A 22353-nucleotide genomic window follows, 5' to 3' on the forward strand; every position below is an offset into this window, starting at 1 on the left:
CTCTAACTCACAAAGGTTCCACACAAGAGAAGAAGCACCAGGGACAAGCCAGGTGTCACCAAAGCCCTTACCAGAGCAGCTGAAGCCATCTCCAGTGAATCCCTCTGCACAGGCACAGTGGTAGGAGCCCGGGCTGTTCACACACTGCGCGTGGGCGCTGCACCGCTGCGTCCCGTTGGAGCATTCATCAACATCTGCAGGCAGCAGCACAGCAATTAGTACACAGGCTGGTAATTGACTGCCAAGATAACCAGCAGCACTGCAAACTTGATTTATATCTCCATAAATACACATATTTAGTATTTGATGACACAGGGTTAATCTATAGCGACTCCACTTTAATAGGTCCTCCTTTAAATTACAGCGGGTGGGACTGGGAAAAACATTTCTGAGCAACATATGGAATCAGCTGGCTCATTACTTGGATGTTCATGTCCTGTTAATGAGCTTAAAGTTAAAATTAGTTTTAAAAAGAAGAAACTGAACCAAAGAAATGCGGTGAGGTAAAAAAACAGCGACTTATTGAGGAAGTCTCCTCAAGTAACAGAAGAAAGTGAAAACAATGCAACTCCATGAGAGTTGAGGCAAGTTATTCACTTGGATGTTAATATGTATGAAAACAAAAAGAAAAAAGAAAAGAAAGAAGAAAGAAAAAAGAAAAGAAAAAAGGAAAAAAGGAAAGAAAGAAGAAAAAAGAAACTAAGAAAAAAAGAAGAAAAAAAGAAGAAAAAAAGAAGAAAAAAAGAAGAAAAAACAAGAAATTTCATAATAAGGTAATTTTTTTAGCAGATCACATCAATAAAGCCTTATCTTCCATAGATCCAAAAAGTTCTGAAAACAAAAAGCAAGTATTACAATCTTTTATCCATCAAACTGAAACAGGAAGGCAAGGGGACATACACAATTACAGCAGCCCAGCAAATACAGATACAGGTTTCCCACCCCTCCAGCCCCAATCTGATTTACATCAGGGTCTATAAATCAGATAAATTACAAGACATTTACAAAAAAATGTTTGAAGGACTGGAAATATCTGACTGACTAGAAACAATAAAACGAAATCTATTTAATTTCTGGGTTTGGTTTTTTTTTTTTTTTGCACATTCTAGTAGCAGTTGTATATAAACTTTGTAAAATATGAAGTGAATTTGGAAAGATGTTACAGCATCAAGTTTCAGAGATAGCAAATCTTTTTTTTTTCCCTTAGAAAACCAAATCTGTGAAACATAATAACCTTTCATACCCACAGGCACCAGCAGACAGAAGAATAATTCTTTGTTTCCAATGGACTAATCACACAGTCACATTACATGCTTTCAGAAAAAAAAAAATTGTGGGGAGAGAGAGAAAAAAAAATCTTTCTTTTCCATGTACTTACCAATACACTTAATGCCATTTCCAACCCAACCTTCTCTGCAGCTGCATTTAAAACTTCCTGGCACATTGACACACGAGGCATGCATGTCACAGTTGTGAGCTGCAATTTCACACTCATTCACATCTACATGCACAAAACAAACTATCAGTATTTAGATCAGAATATTAAAAATTCTGCTCCTTTTACATATTTCCACTGTGAGGGTTTGCAGCCTTTTAAAAAACAAATGTTTAAGAACTTAGAAAAATTCAAGGAAGCTATTTCATATTCTGTATTAGTAAAAAGGAGTGACAATTGCATTTCATTTTTGCTCTTTGTTTGCAAACATGACAATCAGTCCACTTTCTTACAACTGCTTTTCAGCAAGAAATTAACACTCTTTTCCAGAAATATGAAATATGCTGATCTTTTTATGTCTAAAACTGGGATGAGGTCTTTGGGTGCACAGACACCTTTCAGTCATAAAAATAATTATACACCCATGGCTGTAGTAGTTATTGAACAGATTCCTAAACACAAAATTGTAGGAGAAATTCTGTCAGCTTCTTTTGGATGAGCCATGGAGAGCATGTGGAAGAAAAGGTACTGCTCAAATATCACAGAATTTGTGGAGTGATTATGAGTGACTACAGAACTTTAAAAATTGTTGGCATAGGTTGAAGGATTTTGTAACTCTTTTTTTCCCCCTCTTGTTCTTTCCTTATACCACATGGCCATTTCCTGCAGCTTGAGTTGAGATGAGTTCATCCTCCAGGTACATGTGAAAAATGAGCACTGATAAAAAGCTTCCAACACAACTGCAGCCTTGCCACCCCAAGCCCAGCTCTGTAACAGGGGTGTTCACATAACCTGTGCTGCCAAAATCCTTAAAATCAGTTTGCAATGGGCCTCCAGCATTGATACTGGTGAAGGAACACTCCCTTTAAAACTCTGGCACATGCTAGCAGATGTGAAACACTCATATATATACAAGTATATACAGATACCAAGCTCTCTCTTGTGTGTGAACACTTGTGCATTTATTTTACCTGGAAGCCAACCAAGGTATGAAACATATTCACTGGAAATCTGTTTTACCTGTGCACCCTGTGGTTCCTTTCTTGACTGAATACCCAACTTGACAATGACAAATGAAGGAGCCTTTGGTGTTTTCACACTCCCCAAACATGCAGATGTTGGAATTCAAATCACATTCATTCACATCTGTAGGTGATTATAAATTAATTATTAGTTGGACATTACTGCCATTTTGGAACACTTTATTTCAGGTGAAAATACCTGCTATATGAGGTCGTAATATATTTCAGCTGTTCTACTCTGTAAATTCCCTATAACAAGTAAGGATAAATGTGTAGTCCAAATACCACTGTTTTGTGGTAAAACAAATACCATTTGTTTTCACCTTTTTTTTGGAATGCTAATTAAAGGAATATGAAGCAAACTTTTTCTTACAAGAATCACTTAAAATCATTTTTGTAAAACATATTTGCAATCGTAATAACTTTCTTCTAATGAACAATTTTTGAAGTGCCCCCTTCTGAGCCCCTCATCTGATCCCCTCTCAGGACACACGTTCCATTATAGTAAAATCACACCAATGTTTTTTAACTATGGGATCTCGTTCATTGTTAAGGAGTTACCAATAGGCATACAGATTATTTTTTTCATAATATGCCTAATTTCAATATTCACTTTCAAGGACGCAGTAGAAAGAACAGAAAGTAAAAGCTGCAGAATCTTCAAGGCTTACACTAAATCTGGTGCACAGAGCTACTTACCAACACAAGCTTTCATGTCTATAGAAACCATAAATCCATCATAACAGAGACAGCGATACTCCCCTGGGATATTGGTACACTGCCCACCATCACAAATATCTGGATTGTTTTCACATTCATCAATATCTGAGGAGGGGAAAAAAAACAACCAGGCAATAATTCTGTCACTGACACGGATAGGCTGGAACACCACCTTGATTCTGGCTGAAAAGATAATGATGCTGGGGTTTTTCAGGTGTAAAATCCTACCTGCACATGTCCTGACATCTGGCATCAGAGCATAGCCATCACTGCAGCTGCACTCATAGCTGCCCTCTGAGTTAGTGCAGTGGGTGTCACAGCCTCCATTCATTATCATACACTCATCAATATCTGGGGAAGCAACATTGGTGGCAGTAAGTCTACTTCTTTAAGAAAAACATCATATTCCCTTTACATTTTACATAAAGAAGTTCATCAGTGGCTTCATTCTGAATTTTCATTCTCATTCTACTGCTTCTGATTTATATTTGGTTCTTTTTTTCCCTCTTAACTGCTTTTTCATCTGTGGGAGCAAGCTGCTGAGTTAAATGTTGGTTTTGCTCCTGTGTATTGCTAGGGCTGTGTAAAAAAGCTCAAGAAAAAAAGTTTGGAAAGGAAAAAAAGGGAAATGCTGAGAAACTTAAGAGCTTGAAATGTGGCACAAATTTGCAATTTTGTAAAAAAACAACCATAACAAGCAAATAGAAAACCCTCTCAGTACTGCTGCTCTCCTTTGCAAAGAGCTGATGTGCTGGGCACTACATAATTCAGTATTATTATAGTGAAGAATTAAAGAAATGCATATGATAAGGAGAAAAAAAGTGAAAGACAGACCATCAATGCATAGAGCATTTCTTGCTTGATCAAGAAACCTAGGTGCATTTTCTTGTTGTTGGCATCAAACCTCTGATTTTAATGGAGCAGTACAGGAAGTATAATTTAAAATTATTCTACAGAGTTCACCACAGCAACCACGTTTTTATACCTTCTTTATATTCCTTTATACTTCCATATTCCCACAACAGCTCATGATAGGCCTCAAAGCACATGAGAAAACAGCCCTGCTGGTTTTCAAAAGGAAGGTGTGAAGTTAAATAAAAGGAAGGACAGATGGAGCAATGCACAAAACCCCAGGTGAAGGTGCCCAACACTTGCCTGTGCATCCCTGTCTGTCAGGAGTGGGCTGGTACCCGGAGTCACAGAAGCACTGGTAGGTCCCAACCATGTTCACACACTTGCCATTTCTGCAGAGGCTTTCACTCAACGAGCACTCGTTTACATCTGGGGAAGGATTGGTCAGATCAGTTGCAATTCAGGATATTTAACAGCTTAAACAGCTCAGGTTACAGGCAGAATGAGAGGTAAATTGCAAGCTGGTGGCTTTCAGGTTTGTTAAATTTCTTTCTTGTTCTTGGCATGCTCCAGTTCAAGGAATGGAGTTCTGCACACCACGTTTTAATTAGTGTCCAAAGATTTATCTTCTCTGACTCAGGTCTGAGAGAATGAATTACAGAGTCTGGGGTGGGCATTAATTACCAAGTCTGCTACTTTCCATCAAGACAATAAGCTAAAGAGATAATATGCTTATTTTTTGACTTTTTCTTTCTTTGGTTTTTTTTTTTCCTTCGTCGTTTTGGTGGATTATGGGCCAAAAGGAGAGGTGCATTGTAACACAGGACAACACCTTTTCGTGACTGACTAAAGTTGCTCCCATGAGTGGTACAGTCCTCTCAGCTGCTTAATAACCCCTGAGAGGCCTGATAAAACACTTCTCTTTGGAATCAACAGCATTACTGGCACTGAGGATTTTACAGGCTTCTAATTTTTTATTTGAAGATACAACTTTTGATATAAAGGAGGAGCATGAATTTGTTTAAGAGAGCATTAACTTGTTTAAGAGATCCCGGAGACCCCACCTTTGCCAGGGACTGACCACTCTTCCAACTAAAGGTTATTTTCCTGAGTTGAAACTCACCCAAGCATTCCTCCTGGGATGGTGACAGCTCATGCCCCAGGGGACAGTCACAGCGAAAGCTCCCCTCAGTGTTCACACAGGTGCCACCCCTGCACAGCAGAGGGTTGCGTTCACACTCATCTATATCTGCAGATATAAAATGGGCACATAATAAGGGGCAACAAAGAGAAAAGCAATTCCAGGGTCTACAAGTGACAAAATAAAAGAATTGTTTCATGGTGTTGCTCCTCTACTCATGCTGCACAACAGACCAAACCAAAAACTGTATATCACTGTTAACTCTAAAGATGGGTATTTTCCCTCTCAAGAAAACCAGAAATTCATCATTTATTATTAGATATTCACGAAAACATGGAACATAAGCAAAGGCAGCAAATTTCTGGATATTGCCCTTTAGAACAATGCATTAATGTGATGTATATATATTTTCAAATTGATTAACGCAATCAAACACCTGTTCACATATGCACTGAAATTCCTGCCTGTAGATGCAGTTATGGAGGACGTTTGTGTATCAGTTTTTACCTAAATGGCTCCTCAAATTGGTAACTCCTGTGTATGCTATGGTGTGGCTGGGAAATATTCTGGCTACAGCTCATAAAGGCAAACAATATTTGACTCACAAAACTGAAAAAACCAGCTAACACTACAGGTGTGGATGGAGAGAAATACAAACAGAAGATGTTCAAGGTGGAGGATTCACGCACACTTCTGGACTCTCAGGAAAGTCTAAAAGCATTACAATTTGCAGGAAAACAAGAAAAGGTGACTGAAGCCAAACTGTCATTTTTTTAGGGTGGCTAGACACCTTTTGGTGTCTCCAGACCTATTCTTACAACTTTAAACAGGTTAAAGAGATGTCATTTTTTTTCAGGAAATGATGTGAGAATTTCTTCAGTCCTACAAGAAGCAAAGAAAAGGGTCTGACACTGCTTTCGAAACTCCAGCTTTCTATTCCTAGCTTTACCAAATATTTGGGAACCCCATTAGCAGTTTTTAAATGAACTGTGTGAAAAGCTGCTGCCATCCTAAAATATATCTGTACAGAGTAAGCGTCTCTTAAGGGTATCAGTAATTAGTACAAAGAACAAGCAAGGCTATATACTTAATTAGGTTATCTGCCTCTATAAACTGCATATCTGACTCATTTGCTCGTGAAGCCACAGTAATGACACATCTCAAGTGCTCAGCTCAGACCACAGCCAGGCTGTGCACAGCAAATGGAGACTCCAGGGGATCCTGGCAACGCTTACCCATGCAGTTCTTCATCATCATAAATCCACTTTCGTAGCCATCAAAGCACTCACACTCAAAGCTGCCAGGAGTGTTGACACAAGTGCCACTTCCACACAAGTCTGGGGAGATCCTGCACTCATCAATGTCTGTTACAAAGCAGTGGAGAGGTTAGGAAAATCAAACAGGATTTAAGGTTATCCTGCTTTTCACAGAAAAAAAAAGGTCACTGTAAATTAAGCCTACAGAAACCATATACAGTATGCAAATCAACAGAGAAAAAATAATTACTTATAGAAACATCTGACTATGTGAAACAGACAATGAGAGATTTGTAAGGCTGAGTCTTCAGAGCTCTCAGGCTATAGCAAACTATGTAACAAGTTTGCTTCTATTAAGTGTAATTTAAGGTTAGATACTTATGGAAATAACTAAGTGTAAGACATTCCATGATACCATTCTTATAGAGGTATCGACTGACTTCATGACTACAATACTATTGATTTTAATTTGATTATTACTTATCCAGTAATAGCATTATAAGTTTACATACACCCTTTCCATTAGGAATTAGCTCCTATCAAAGCTAGATTTACAGTTCACTGGTTGTCTTGTTAGTTACGTTTGAATGAAACCTACTGCAGAAAACAATAGCAGAAAAGACAGACGAGCTCTTTTTAAATCACACTGGTAGTGAGTCAGAAATTTAAAGGGGAATTTTAATGTAGATATGAGCCAGTGAAACAGGTAAGTGCTGCAGGAGAGGAATTTGTGCCACCTCCCATGATAGGTTTCTGCTGAGTGATGACACCCAGTCCTCACAGAGGTGGGGAGGTGTCAGACCCACATGGCAGATCTGTCACATTACTGAGTATCTGGGCTCCTACAAACTTTATAAAACAATTTATTGCTGATTTAAAACAAGCAAAAAAGTAATCTATTTCAGAAAACTTGTTTCTCTGCAGCTGCTCAGTGGAATAATTTCGTCACTACAGAACAGAAGGGGGAAAAAAAGTTTTTGCAAGTTTTCTGACCTATTCTGGTTAGTTTAGAAATAAAGTTTGTAAAATACATTCTTCGTCAATGCAATCACTATAAAAACAAGGAAATCACCAGTTAGGGCAACATTAGCATCCAGACCAACCTCAGTGAGCATGCCTTACCACCCACACTTCATGGTTATTACTCAGACACACTCATGGACGCCTGCATATTGTAACAAAACCTCCTTCATTTCCAGCACAGAGCCAGCCACCCACAACGCTGGCATCCGAGTTCCCACAGCCACACAACTGTCAAGCCTATCTTCAGATTTTCCAGACAGTAAGGAACAAAATCCTAAACTTGTAAATTAAACACACGTGTCTGTGTCTTCCTGAGTTAACACTGCACTTGAGTTAAAATTGCTGAGGTGCCCTTGTGTGTTCTCGGCCATCAAATCCAAATGTAATTAACTTGCAATCTCTAAATTCATACAATGACCAGAGAGTAAGGAACATAAGATAATTTATGTGTTAGAGCATTAAACTTGGCTTTGCTGGTGATCCTTATTGATTTTTCAGGTTGTACAGATACAGCGTGACCTGAGCACCTTAAGCACCAATGATAAAAATATAAAAGTGTTGCATTTATTAACTAATCAGTTTCTGAAAGGAAAACTTGAGACTGTTTGCCATTCTCTCCAAAGATTAAGCTCTTAGAAACTGAAGGAAATGAATGGCAGCGGGTCTCCAGATCACCAAGCTAAGCCACAAGAGCAAGCCAATTTAAAAAGCCCCAGGGATGTGGTCGGGCTCAGCTGGGCTCCCCTTCCCCACAATAGTTTGAAGGAACAGATTGGTCTTTCCAGATTTTTTCCAAGCAGGACTATTCCATTATTCTAGGCAAAACTGTGGAAAATGCAAGGCTTACTCACCTGTACAGTTTCTTTCATCCATATCTAAAGTGAACCCACTGTTACACCTGCATTTGAAACTTCCAATTGTGTTTCTACATTTACCATTCATGCACATGCCAGGGAACACTTTACATTCATTGATATCTAGGAATAAAAACAAAGGAAGTAATTAAGAATTAAGAAATTCTTAAGCACAAAGATAAATGGAATCAACAGGAATTTCCAGGAAAAGGAATTTCTTGCCTACTGCATTGAGCATAAAAGGCAGGCTTTGGGTTAGAGGGGACATCCTTGGAGACCTGACTGGAGGTGAAACATTTCCCAATCTTTTGGCTATTTTTGGGTTTCTTTGCTTCACAATACCCTAAGCAATAATTAAAAGTTTATACTAATCAGGAGTCAAAGAAATTCAGGGATACCCTCTGAGTTGAAACTCTGATATGTCTATGGTGCACAAGTTTGCTTTGTGCCACAATCAATATTCCTGGCACTTCTGAGCCAGTCTGTAAAATATGCAACCATTACCTGGTTGATTTGGTTTGTTTTTCAAATTGAGACTGCCAGAGTTTTATCTGGAGCTGTTCTGAAAATTTTATATTTTTTTTTGTTTTGTAGAGCATCAAGCGAAATGTTTCACCTCTCCTCAATGCTGAGTAACACAAACTGTTAAGGATCTTGCACAGGGCAAGGCTGAATGACCTCTCCTACACTCTGTGAAATAATTTGCTGAGGCAACGTCCTTAACTGAGGATCATCTTCAACAAAACAAGCATCTATCTCCCACTAATTTCTGTGACTGGAACACAACAGTGGTCCACATTAAGAAACAGAAACAGGAAGCCAAACCTCAGAAAATCTCAGCCTAGACAAGATTTATGAAATAATTAACTATTTAAATTAAACCAATGTTGGTTCAATTATTGTTGCTACTGTTGTGGTTATATTTTCCTTATTTCTTTGGTAAATCACCAATGAAAATCGAGAGCTTTGCCTGAGAGTAATGACTCCTAAAAAGCAGAGCTTATTTATGGTGAAGCAGAGGTCTCACCTGCTATAGCTTTCTAAAGCAACTCAAAATATTCCAAGAAAAATGCTTCAGAATATATCCTTAAGGAAAAATAAAAACCCTAACAAATTTTTGGATCACCTGAGCTTCTGGACACAGAAAACTAGTTTTTCTTCTCAGATTTTAGCCATCTGAAGTAACTTAGGTCTGGTTTCTTAACACTTTCCAGCCTATTCTGTTTTGTTGTTGCTCTACGAGAGGTGAAGGTAGCAAGAACTGGACAAAATACTTTTTATTTACTCCTTTATCACTGCAGATCCTTTTTGTAACTGCTCTCACAATCATAACCCAACAGACACCCTCTCCTTTTAGTCACTTACTGATTTTGCAAACCAGAGAAAGAATCCACCCTTCTTCAGTCTCCCAGAGAGCTCTCATCAAAATTTAGTAATATTTTATGTTTACATCTAAAATAACTTATTTCTTATACCGCATGATGCTTGCTCATTCCCTGCAGAGCACCGTCCGAAAAAACATGCACATTTTGCACTATTCCTGTATTTCAGAGCTCTTCTCCTTTCAGGAATTTCCTTCTCCTCCTTACCCAATTCAGACTTTGCAGATTTTGCTCTCAAGCACCCACGAAAGCAGAGAATCCCCCACCTGTACCATCAGCTCCTTCAGGCAAATACCTTTATCCCATCTCTCAAGCACACTTAACAAGCAGCTCCAAACCCAGGAATTTCCTCAGGATACCCTCTCAGATGCACCCACATTTAATCCTCAGACACCAGAATTGATGCCTTAGGATTCAGGTTTTATATTTTTCAGATCCTGTACTGCTTTAGTGTGTAACTCTAAAACACCATAGCCTGTCATCCACTGTTCTCCCATTTTATTCAGGCAAAACAATACTTCTCTAGGCATGAAACTGAAGGACACCTTACTGCCTCAGGCACTGGGAGACATAAACAAATGTCAAAATTGGGGGGGGGGGCAAACTTAGAGGAAATGACTTCATTACCTGAAGCTGTAATTGGAGGATTAACCCCTGACATGTAAATGGACCAAACTTTAACTGGGTGAAAAACTCGTGATCGCTTTCTGTCACCTTGATATTTTCTGAAAAATCCCTTTGCCAGGATTTCTTCTCCTGGGAAGACGAGAAACCTCAGCTTCCCCATGTTTTGCTCCTCTGGAATGTGAGTTGGAGAATTGTTTACCCAGCATTTGAATTGTTTTAACTTAATGACCAATCCCCGTTCAGCTGTGCCGGGAATGGGGATCAGTCATTAAGTTAAAACTGATCTGTAATGAGTTTTTATTATTCATCTTTGTCTAGCCTTCTGATGTCCCCTTTCTCTTTCTTCAGTGAAGTTTTAATATATAATTTTCTTTTAATATAATATCATAATGTAATAAATCAGCCTTCTGAGAACTTGGAGTCAAATTCTCATCCCTCACCTCGTCCTGGGGACCCTCACAACACTGCAACAGTTTTCCATCTTGGGTGTAGCCTCTCTGGGAGGCTTCTGACGATTTTGACAAGCTGTATCTGTTGAAGGCCTTCAATAAAAACCCACTTTAATCCTCTTAATCTGGTCTAGCCTCTGTTCTAGGAACACATATCACCGGCCAGGGTCTGTGTACAAATCACAAACGGGACAGGGCTGCTGAGGAACTGCCTCGAGCTGTTTGATTTTCCAGCATCACTCTCATTACATGGCTATGGCAATGGGAAGATGCCAGCAGCTCACATCCCGGGCAGCAGACACAGAACTCAATGTCACAACTCACTTTATAAGCTTTTTGACCAATCACACAAAGCAAAAGCACATTGACAGTAGTTCTATCCAACCACTGTAAGCACACATACCTTTGGTTAAACAATGCTTGCTTATTTTGAATACAATATCTGCTTGTGAGCCTTAAAACACAATGCACAGAGCTCCATTATTAAGCTTAAAACTTCCTAGTATCTGGCTAGATAGAATTTTCTGTAGCTTTTTCCTAATATCTTGCTAGATAAACTTTTCCGAAGCTTTTCTGCCTGCCTTTTGCAGCATTCTCAAAACCCTCTAATACTAAGATTCCCACAACACACTCCGAGCCATTAGCACCACCAACTCTTTCAGGCCTTTATCCACCTCTCAAGCAGGAATTCCCTCGGGATACCCCTGGGATGCACCCACACTTACCCGTCAGGCAGAGGGAGGAAGGCTCACCTTTGTAGAAGGGCCTGCCCGTGAGGAGATCGCCCCTGTTGGAGAAGCCGGGGCCCCGGGGGCACAGGACCCGGTGTTCCGGGGAGCCGGGAACGGGGCAGCGCTGGCAGCCGGAGCCCCAGGCGGCGCCCAGGGCACAGCAGCAGGAATCCATGCGGAGCCTGCCGGGCACGGCCTGCACGCATTCCTCCTCCTCCCACCGCAGGTAGCACTGCTCCGTGCGGATATCTGCGTTACACAGCAACAACAAACAGGCCTTTATCCCCCTTCCTGTTCCACAACAACAGCAAACAGGCATTTATCGCTCCCCCCGGCTGTTACATTGTGAGAAAGGTGTATTTTATGACGGGCTTTTCAAGGCTTTCATCCCTCTTCTCGGCTGTTACGTTGTGAAAAATGCGTATTTTATGATATTTTCGCAGATATTAAAATGAGTATTATGTGTGATGTGTTATCAGAGTTATGCTGTATTAATTCTCAAGTAGTGTGTTAAAATACAGTTTTAGTTTTAACAAAATGTTAAAATAGAAACTATGCTATGCTTTTTTCCTAAAGAAAGGACTTCACTGAGATAGCAGCCACAGGACACCTGAATCTGTCAGAGAAACAGAATTTATCACCCCATTATCAGAAGAAATGAACTTCTTCCCACCACGCTCATTCCAGTTAGTATTAAGAGTAAGAAGCTCACACTGCCCAGACAGAATTCTGTGTCTGAATTGAATTTATCCATCAAGTATGAGATGTATGAATATGCAACAGGTTATTGTTTTTAAGGGTTAATCCTCTGTTAACGCAGGTCCTTTTTCCGGCTCGTGCTGCCCAGAAAATGGTACCTGGACATCCATAACTCTTTGTTTCTACTGTCTCATATTGTTATTATTGTCTCATATTGTCCTAATGCAAACTGTCCAAAATTTTTATTACTCTAATTATATTGCTATTTTTATAACCATTTTATTACTATTAAACTTTTAAAATTTTAAAAACAAGTGATTGGCGTTTTTCACATACATGCTGAGGCCTGAGGCCTCAGCTGAGCTTGACTTAAGAGATGAATCTTGGGCACTCTGTGATTAACATCACCAGTGTTATTTAGCTAAAAATAGATTACAAAGGTGCTTATGCTAGCTGTGTAGTTATAACAACTACGCAACTAACCTTGTGTAGTTATCTACAAAGAATGTATCAATTTAAGAAACTTTCCTAAGCACCATTGATGCCTTAGGATTTTACCTTGTATATTTTTGATGTATTTATGTATTTTTATATCATCCTGAAGTTCTTTAGTGTATAACTCTAAACTCTATATACAGTGCTAGCTACTATCTTCAGATTTTGGTCAGACAAAACAATTCCTCTCTAGGCCTGGGAATCAAGGACACCTCACTGCCTCAGGCCCCAAGAAATGTAAACAGAAGTGAGTTGGGGGGAGCAAAGTTAGGGTAAATTACTTCATTACCTGAAGCTGTAATGGGAATTGTAAATGTAATTGGAAGATTAACCCCCAGTATGCAACTGGACCAAACTTAGAAAAGTGTAAAAACCCAGGACCTGTCATCCATTTTGGGTGCAGCCCCTGGTGGGGTTTTGGCTGTCTTCAGGAAGTGTACCTGAAGGCCCTTCAATAAATGTAACCACTTTTTATTCCCTTAATTTTGTCAGGCCTCTGCTTTTAGGTAGCCCTGGAAAAGGCATCACTTTCTCCATGAATAGAGGCCTGTTTGTGGGGTATTTTAGGGGAAACCCTCCAAGCTGAGGCCTGAGTCCTGGCCAAGCCCCAGCCCTTGCTGGATGGGATGTGTGCCACCAGATCCAGGAGGTTTTGTGCCAAAAATACATTCAAGTTGGTTTGACTTGGTGATTTGGGCCTATAAAAGCTGGACTCACTTTTGGGGTGAATTTGGAGACCCCAGCTACAGGTGGATACACTGTGTAGGATTTTCCCAATTGCTGGGAAGAGTTGTCCAGGTCCTTGCTGTGCATGAGGATCTGGATGATGGTAAAGTATTTAGGCAACTGGGGATTAATCTTTTTCCATCACTATCCTTTCTCTCACACAGTAATGATTAGGTGCACTACCTTGCTTACTTTTGCTTGTTGCTAAAGCCAAGCGTGTAGTTTTATTGAATGCATTATTTTACCTTTGTGTGGCCTTTATATTCTTAGTAAAATGACACCATTCTTTCCATCGGTGTCTGTGTTTTTTAAATCACCCCCGTCAATTGGCAGAACATTAACAAGCACACATTAACACTCAGCTCCTGCTCAAGGCTCTGCATTTCTGCACAATGTTCAGCCATTTGAAGTTGCTGATGCTGCACTATAGTTAAATTTCTGGATCTTTCTTGTGCCACATAAAAGTACAAGAATTTATTTTGTTGTATCCCCATATCAAAATAAATCCTTACCCTCACTTCACTGCTTCTTAGGATTCTGTGTGTATTTGACAGGACAGACACATGTATTTCTTTACTGTACCAAGTATTCTCACTTATAAAATGACCCTTTTATTTGATGGGACAGCCACATCTGTTTCTTTATTGTACCAGGCATTCTGACTTATGAAATGACCCTTTTGTGGCTCTTGTGGTTAAAAAAGAAAAAAAAAGAAATGGTAAAAAAATTCTTTAAAAAATCCTCTCTATATTTATGTTACTGAATTAATTTAATAGTGCAGTGAATACAGATTAAAACCAAAAAACCTGACTGTTGTTAGGCTTACTGTAACACCAAGAAAATACAATAAGGTTTCCAGAAAAGTTAATTATGCTTATTATACTCCAGGGTCCATCCCATTAGCAGCAAAGCAGTTCAACCAGAAGACAAATCAACAAAGTGTGCAGGCAAAATCTTGTACTCGTGTACCCAAATGTCAGGAAAAGAACCACACACTGGCCTGTGCACTGAAAAAAAAAGACTAATTTGCACCAGCATATTTGTGCTCACCATCCATCACCCAGGACACCGCTGCTCCCGAACAGGAGTCCGAGCAGGGACAGCACTTTAGCACAGCCTACTGACTGCACTGAGGGCAAAACAAGCCTCAAAACAAACTCAACCCTCGAAGGAATCAACAGCTTTTCTCTGAACTGGCACAGATATTCGACATCTAAGCAGGCACATCATCTGGGATAATTCAGAAACAAACCAGGCTTTCTTTCCAGCCCCTTGCAGAAGGGTTTTGGAGGGCTGTGAGACACAGCCGAGAGAGTGGGGTGTGCTCTTACCTAAGCACACCCGGCCGGTGCCGTCCAGGGTGAGCCCCTCGGGGCACTCGCAGCGGAAGGAGCCTCTGCTGTTGATGCACCGCCCATTGGGACAAACCCCCGGGAACACCTCGCACTCGTTCACGTCTGCCGGGGACACAAAGGGTTCAGTTACCGGCACGCTCCGGGGACAGAGCTTCAGCTTCATGGAGAATTTTAGGTGACAGGAAAGAAATGACACAGTGAATCCCCTTTCATCACATTTTCAAATGGGGGGGGGGAAGTGACATATTGAGTGTGATATGTGGTGTGAGGTAATTCATGCTTATATGAAATATGTATAACATAAAGCTGTAAACAAAAATCCAAAAGCCTGAGACAACTGACACACAGACTGCCACAGCGAAATTGTCAAACTCCAGATGGCAGCAAGGAAAGGAAGCCTAATTAGCAAGGAAAAAGACGTGGCCAGTGCAGTGATGAGCCTTTCCAGGGACTATGGGGAACACTCCAAGAGCAATGAACCCTTGATAAATATCTTCAACCAAGAGAACCAGAGTCTCAGGAACACACATCTGAATACCGGGTTCCCATAACTCGATCAAGCACCAGCCACCTCCCAGAAACAGCATTGTCCAGCCCTGCATGGTGTGGAAGTCCATCCGGAAATCCTTCAGTTTTTGCCTCACAATTGTCATGAGACCACCGAAGGGTTAAAAACTGTTGAGCCAGTTGGGAAAGAAAGTCTCATGTGTATTTAGGGCGTTTACAGATGGTGTCTGCAGAACATGCCATGCTGTACTCGAAGGGGGCATGCTGCCCTGTTCTGAACAATGGAACTGGACTTCCTTCCAAACTTCAGGCCTGGCTGGACTGAGCTCTGGGGTGGTTCCCTCCCCCCCCTCCAAGAGAAGACCCCTCTTGCCTGCCTTCAACCACCATGACGGACCAACAGAGATGCGAATCCCCTCATCAAAGAACCAAGAACCCAGGGGGAGAACCTGCCCAGAGTAAATGTACCTGGGAGCATTCGGCCATGAAAACAATGGACTTTTTCCCCTCCATGGAAACATAATGTCGGCCACCCTTCCCCCAACCAAGAACAGTATATCTGGGGTTCGGTTCGACTGCCTCTCCGAGAATCTCCCCAAGACGTGTACCAGCGAGCATCGGCGGCGGGACCCCGAAGGCATCACGTCTTGGTAGCTATACCCCATTCCCTAACTTTCTTTCCTCCCTTTTTCCCTTGTCCTAGCCTTCTCTTCCCCGGATCCTCTAACCTAACGCATATTTAGCTGTGGTTACCATCAATAAATTGCCGCTTGTTGATTTGTAACTGCAAAACCCCTGTGCCTATGTTGGTTATTTTTGCACCCAAAAATCATTCATCACCTGTTCATTTCGGGCGGACCTTCACACATGGAGAAAAGAGACTTCATGCATATGCGGGGTGACAAAAGAAATCCCCTCTGCCTCAGGCAGAAAAAACTGTATACAACAGCAAAACTGTATACAACAGCATTTGTGAACAGAGAGATATCTGGTGTGATAGAGGTTGGATCAGGGTTCACCCGGCACCACTGTCTCTGACTGTGGCTATTGAGGACTGCATTTTCAGTCGTGAATATAAAATCTTTTGTTATTATTATTAATTCGGCTTTTACATATAACATTGAGTAAGAAGCAAAAACTTCACCTTCACAGGTAACACCCTTCACTCTGGCAAATCCTCTTGAGCAAGCTGTGTCTGGAATCAAGCCAGAGAGATATTGTTACTGCTTCAGAGTGACAGGAAGGCAGGAGCAGAAAATTTAAAAATGCATGTATCTTCAGAATTTGCTAATAATTTCACTCTGTAAGGTGGGGAATGCTCTAGCCTCAATAAAGAAAAGTATTGACTCATATTTAAACTACTGACTCATGTTTAAACTAAGTGAATAGTTGAGGAAATTAATCTTAGACTGTTACTTTCTCATGTGCTTTCCTTACTGAAATGATCAGCATCTAATCAGATTCAGTCCCTGCACTGACATGTAGCTGAAAGGTAAAATTCCTTCAAGAGGCCTGAAGATTTAAAACTGTAGTCATGTCAATTATCAGCTTTTTTTTCCCCCCACCAAAGCTTAATAATGGATCTGAGCAATGAGCTTACTTGAGGAGATACATGTAAAATGTAGCATCACATAATGATTTCAGAGCTTGCTGCAATTTACTTAGTTGCAGAATAGGAAATTCAGAGCCCAAACTCACCCAATCTGAACACATTATCTGTCTAGATTAATTAGATTTTGATCAGTTTTACCAGTCTAACCTGACCATCTGCTCCCTGAAGTCCAAAGGAATATCTTTGCTGCACTGCATAGTTAAGAGCTCTGCTGGATGCTGCGTGCACTCTGCTTGTTATACAACAAGGGGGGATACATGTGCCCACAGTTACTGTTCCAATTAAAAATGAGAAGCTAAAACATCTTGACACCAGTTCAGCTGCCAGTGGCACTTTTCCAACCTTAAGGGATCAGTATTTCTGCCATAAACTAGAGTACAGTGAGCATTGCTGCTCCCAGCTTCTGTAAGTAGCCCTGAAATCTAATAGCAGCACTATTTCTGCAGTCAATAATGGTACACAAGTTACACATTTGAAAAGAGCAGGGAAAAAAGTGTTAACAGCCCACATCATAAAAATGAATTTTGCCAGATATTTCACTTTACTGTTTTAGTCCTTTATCTCCCTATCCCAGTCAATACATAGTCCTTGTGGAGATGAAACATATTGTAGCCATTAAGAGGTCTATTCACATGTTATTTCCTGGTATTTCAAAGTTATTGGAATGATCCCTGATGGTGCAGATTACAAGTCTAAAATAGATAACTTCTAAAGAAGACAACTTCTTGTCTTAGGTTTTTGCGACGGGAGCTGATTTTGGTGGTTTTTGTTTAGTTTAGTTAGTTGGTTTTTTTTGTTTTGTTTGTTGGGGGTGTTTTTCTGTTTGGGGTTTTTTTATACAGAGAGACAATAAGAATCTACTAATGATACTTATTCCCTTCTCCCTAAAGATGCAGGATGGTGGAGCATACCCAGTTCACAGCGTTCACATGGGCTGCCCCAGGCTGCTCCCAAGGTGGCACAGCACTCAGATTTCAGCGTGGCACCGTTGATGTTGACTTCACAGTGGCTGTCTCGGACAGTAAGCCAGCAAGTCCCCTTCAGGCTGTCTGTAGCAGAACAGAAAGCAAAAACAACACAGAATTGTCACAGCCAGAAGAGCTGGCATGCCACACCAGCAGGCAGAGTACCAAGGGAGCACAGGCTCTCTTTAAAAAGAAAAAACTTTCATTAGAGTGATTTTGTACACAGTAAATGTTTTCTTTTAGTGTAAAGGGACAGCACTATCACTGAAAGTGACCAACAAACCACAGTGCCTGAGGCATTTCACAATCCAGGTCCCACAGCTGGCAGAGGTCTTGCAGATACTGCAGTGGTTTTATTAATTTCCTTCAGCTAATGGCTGATCCATACAAAATATACAAAAGCAGAGATCCCAACGTGGAACTCTCTTGCCTGGGTGTCTGCCTGAACCCTTTCTGAAATGCAGGTGTTCTTGTCTGTCTTGAAGGGAAGCCTTCAAGGTTGTAAGGAAGTTTCAAAATAAAATAAAACCACAGTGGGTAGGAGTGTTCTGTACTATTTTAGGGGTCTGGTTCTGCTGCTGCATTAGCTACACTTTGGAAAGTCAGTCAGATCTCAAATCAGGCACATACTTTGTAAGTTTTACCTTCAACGCCTTCACACTTCCCCACCTTACCAAGGTTACCCTCAAATGGTACAACGTTTATTGGGACAGGCAATTCTGTCTTAAGGATAGGTGATCAGACAGCAAAAGCAGCCTGTAAGGTCAGACCTAAAATGGAAGCTCAGCGTGGGCAGGGTTTAGAAGTAGGTGCATACTCAAGAGTTCAAAGTGACCCAGACAAATTTAGTTTGATCAATAATGAAAGGAAAATGGGATTTGGCTTCAAGATTTACATGCATTGTATGTGCAAAAAGCCAGACATTTTACCAATACCTCATGCTCAGGAACAACTTGCTCAAAACAAAATCATCCCAACTTATTTTCTTCCAAACAGCTTCACATTTTCTACCAAGTTGTCATATTAAAAATGATGCAGACCACAAGGAGCACGACTTCTCTTAGGTTGAAGCAACAGGAAAAAAACATCACCCAATAATGTGAGTGAAATCAGCCCCAGAAATTGGGCAGGGTATTTCATTAACAGCTAAGTGTAAAACAGTTGTATTATTTAGGTTAACATTGGTCTCAAACATGTGGGACTGAGCTCCACACTTGAACAAGTGCATAAATACAGAGCTCAACATTATTTCCTTTTACTTGCCAACTTGCCTTTATAGGAGTGAAAAATCAATACCAGTATCTCAGAAATTATTTATATTCTACAAATTAGCAGGTGCTTCTGCTCACACCAGCTGCATCCACACTATCCTGCCAAAGTCTGCTTGTCTTATCCTTTTCAGGCTATTCCTTTATTTTGCATCATCTCTTTTGTCCGGACAAAAATCTTTTGTGAAAGAGTTATTATCCAACATCAAAGCATTCCTTCTGCTGCTCTTATCTCTTTGATTCTGACTTGAAGAAGAATATATGCATAATACAGGCAGATGGCATCCTACTTATTGTGCACTGTATGAACTTCAAAAATCTTAACTAAAATATGTGCAAAAAGCATGTAAAAGTGTGTATTTCAAAAAGCACAAATGGCTGTATCTGAGTTATGGGCAATTCCCAAAATAGCAGTGAAACACTTGTATACTTCAAATATGCTTCAAAAACAACAACTCTTTTTTTTGCCTCCATGAGCATGGTCTTAATATTGCAAAAGCTGTCCATGGGCAAGCAAAGTATGTCAGTATCATTGCTTGAAGTTTTTATTGCAACTGCTGAACTTACAGCCCTCATTTGCTGAAGGCTTGAGTTTAAATCTGAGTGCAAATCACTGTAATTTGAGCAATGGATTTTTCTCTATCTGCCCAGGAAAGCTCACAGAAAGAGACAAATTGCTCACATCTATGCTGCATAATGTGGTACTGATTCTGGTTCTGACAGGAGAGCAAATTTGAAAGTAAAAAAAATAAACCTGTCAGAATCGGACATTATGTTATTTTGATCAGTCCTGTGCAGAACACAAAAAATCCTAAACTTCAATATTATTTTAGCCCTTCATTTGTATTCAGGAATAAGGTATCTGTTGCTACAGCAGTGCTTGACAGAAGCAATCGGTTAAAAAAAATCAGGACAAATATATTCAAGTTTTTCTCTACAGGGGTAATGGAGGAAAATCAGCTTGAGATTTAAAATGGCATATATTTGATAAGAACACTTTTAAGTTTTTCCACACAGTAAGTCATCTGTAATCTCCAGCCCCTCACTCATTTTTCAGTAACCCAGCCTGCCCTCCTCTCATTGCTTCCAATGCCAATGAAATTTTGGCCAAGGTGGAAAAACTGAGCTCTAGCAGCAAAAATCTGTATGCCTTGCACCAGCTCTACTTCTGACCCTTCTGTCTTAACATATTCACACTTTTAGTGAAAAAACATGGTTCCTGAGACTGTTTTTGTTAACATGAAAAACTAATGATTGGGCTCACAGTGTGTAGCTGGATCCTGTTCTTCAGTTTTTATCTGACTACTCAGCTAATTTTTTGTTTATATTTTATGTTATTTGTCACTCCTTTTCAGGCCACATGGGACCAAGTACTGTAAACAATCAAAAAAAACCATTTGCAAAGTAAATCCAGAACATGGTTATAATTGAGCTCCTTGTGAACATGTGGCCCCTTTGGATGCAAGAACACAAGATTATAAATAAGAGGTACAACAGGCATATGTTAGCATGGTTATATCAAGAAATTAGCACAACATGAAAATTAGAAAAACAATAATAAACCTCACCAGCCAGTACGCTACAAGGAAATGTAAGGGAAAGCTTAGGCACAAAAGTAACATTCACTTAAAAAATACATTATGGCATGGAAGAATACCATAATTAATTAGGAGTTGAGTCTTTGCATTCATTTTTTCTCCTTAAGAAAATCCTGACAAGAAAATTTGAATGAAAAATGCCAAACAAATACATATGAAAACAAAAGTAACATTTAAGATTAGCATCACCCACTTAATAACGACACCCACTTATTAATGACCATTTACTAGCTGGAGCAGCACACATATCTTACAATAATTTCAGTTATGCTACACAAATTATATGAAACAATGGCAGCTTATAAACACCTGCAAAGTACAGCAGAATACAACCCTTTTGAATTTTCTTAGAAAGCCAAGGAAAAAAAAAACACACTAATGAATGGCTTTCAAAGACAATGGCAACAACATCCTGCAGACAACTGTTGCTGCTTACTCCAATAAAACCTCTGCAGCATTCTGCTTTTTTTCCAAAAGAATCCTCAAAGGACACTAACATTTTTAGATACATGTAGAATATGTATCTATATATATAAATTTAAAAAAATTTATATTTTTATACATATTTTTTTCAATAAAAAGGGAAAATGAAAGGAGGAAACACCCACCAATACAAATCAGTCCTGTAGGGTCCAACTTGCTGCCAGATGAACATTCACAGTGGAACGACCCAAGGTTGTTCCTGCAGGCTCCATTGACACATGGGCTGCTTTCACATTCGTTTATATCTGTAATCCAGAAACAAAAGGCATTATTAGGACTAAAGAGTGCCTCTGGGAAGTATTCCATGGTAATTTATATTCTCTAAATGCTATTGTGAGGGACCAAGACTGCCTGAAGTGTTTGTCCCTCCTCTCCTCCCAGGAGTTTTGTATCAAGAGATACAGGGACAGACAGGTAGGCTGTATTTTGAAGTACCGATATTTTGGAGGTGTTTATTAAAGGGCCCTTTTCTACAAGGACAATTAATTTCCAACAGCATGGGCCATAAAGTTCTCTAGCATCAGTTACAACTGTCCCGTGAGAAAACACAACACTTTGTTCACAGAATGCAAATGCATTCCCAGCCACACCATGCAGAGAACAAACAAAGCCCTCATTGTTTCTGCCATTTAGGGCCCCATGAGAAGAATTAAGAAAACCCTGTCAGAAGCAAAAGATCGCAATGCTGGGTGCAATTCTCCAGTTATGGAAACGCCGGAGAAACAGCAGTTGCAATTGGAATACTGTAAATGGTACTGCTCTTTAGCCCCAAAATCCTGTTTATCATCCCTGTGAGGTTTTTCAGCTTGTTCACATGCAAGAATAGGACCCCTACAGACAGCATTATTTGCTGATGTTTTTCTTTTAAGTGGAATCAGTTTTAAGGTTGAAGCAATACACATTCTCTCCAAGAAGACTGTTGATGCATAACCACCATTTCCCTCTCAACTCAACTAATCTGATTTTTTTTGTGTGCATCCTGAATCAAGCCATGCATTCTAATCCAACCAGTTCCCTTTGGCAGGCTTGAAGTTAAAAATGTTTAGTGCTTGCTTATATTTGCTAGCAGTGCTTCAGCAATATCTTGTGATATCTATAAATTAAACCCTCTTAATTTAAATTAATTACAACCTAATGTAGTATCTAACTAAGC

The 22353-nt window shown here is 40.0% G+C and overlaps 1 protein-coding gene across 1 annotated transcript in view; it reads right to left on the reverse strand.

Moving 5' to 3' along the window:
- The window catches only part of FBN2 (fibrillin 2), a 124552-nt gene that overhangs the window by 37268 nt on the left and 64931 nt on the right, over positions 1-22353 (reverse strand). Inside the window, exons 20-33 of the mRNA XM_064735806.1 lie at positions 21326-21445; positions 17798-17935; positions 16419-16469; positions 14744-14869; positions 11514-11741; positions 8301-8426; positions 6406-6534; positions 5153-5278; positions 4333-4458; positions 3406-3528; positions 3157-3282; positions 2456-2581; positions 1379-1501; positions 72-194 (exon numbers count right to left, since the gene is read on the reverse strand). Coding sequence (XP_064591876.1) covers positions 72-194; positions 1379-1501; positions 2456-2581; positions 3157-3282; positions 3406-3528; positions 4333-4458; positions 5153-5278; positions 6406-6534; positions 8301-8426; positions 11514-11741; positions 14744-14869; positions 16419-16469; positions 17798-17935; positions 21326-21445 — 1791 coding nt within the window. The remainder of the gene's footprint in view (positions 1-71; positions 195-1378; positions 1502-2455; positions 2582-3156; positions 3283-3405; positions 3529-4332; positions 4459-5152; positions 5279-6405; positions 6535-8300; positions 8427-11513; positions 11742-14743; positions 14870-16418; positions 16470-17797; positions 17936-21325; positions 21446-22353) is intronic.

The sequence above is a fragment of the Zonotrichia leucophrys genome, chromosome Z (genome assembly GCF_028769735.1).
Source record: "Zonotrichia leucophrys gambelii isolate GWCS_2022_RI chromosome Z, RI_Zleu_2.0, whole genome shotgun sequence".
NCBI classification, from domain to species: domain Eukaryota; kingdom Metazoa; phylum Chordata; class Aves; order Passeriformes; family Passerellidae; genus Zonotrichia; species Zonotrichia leucophrys.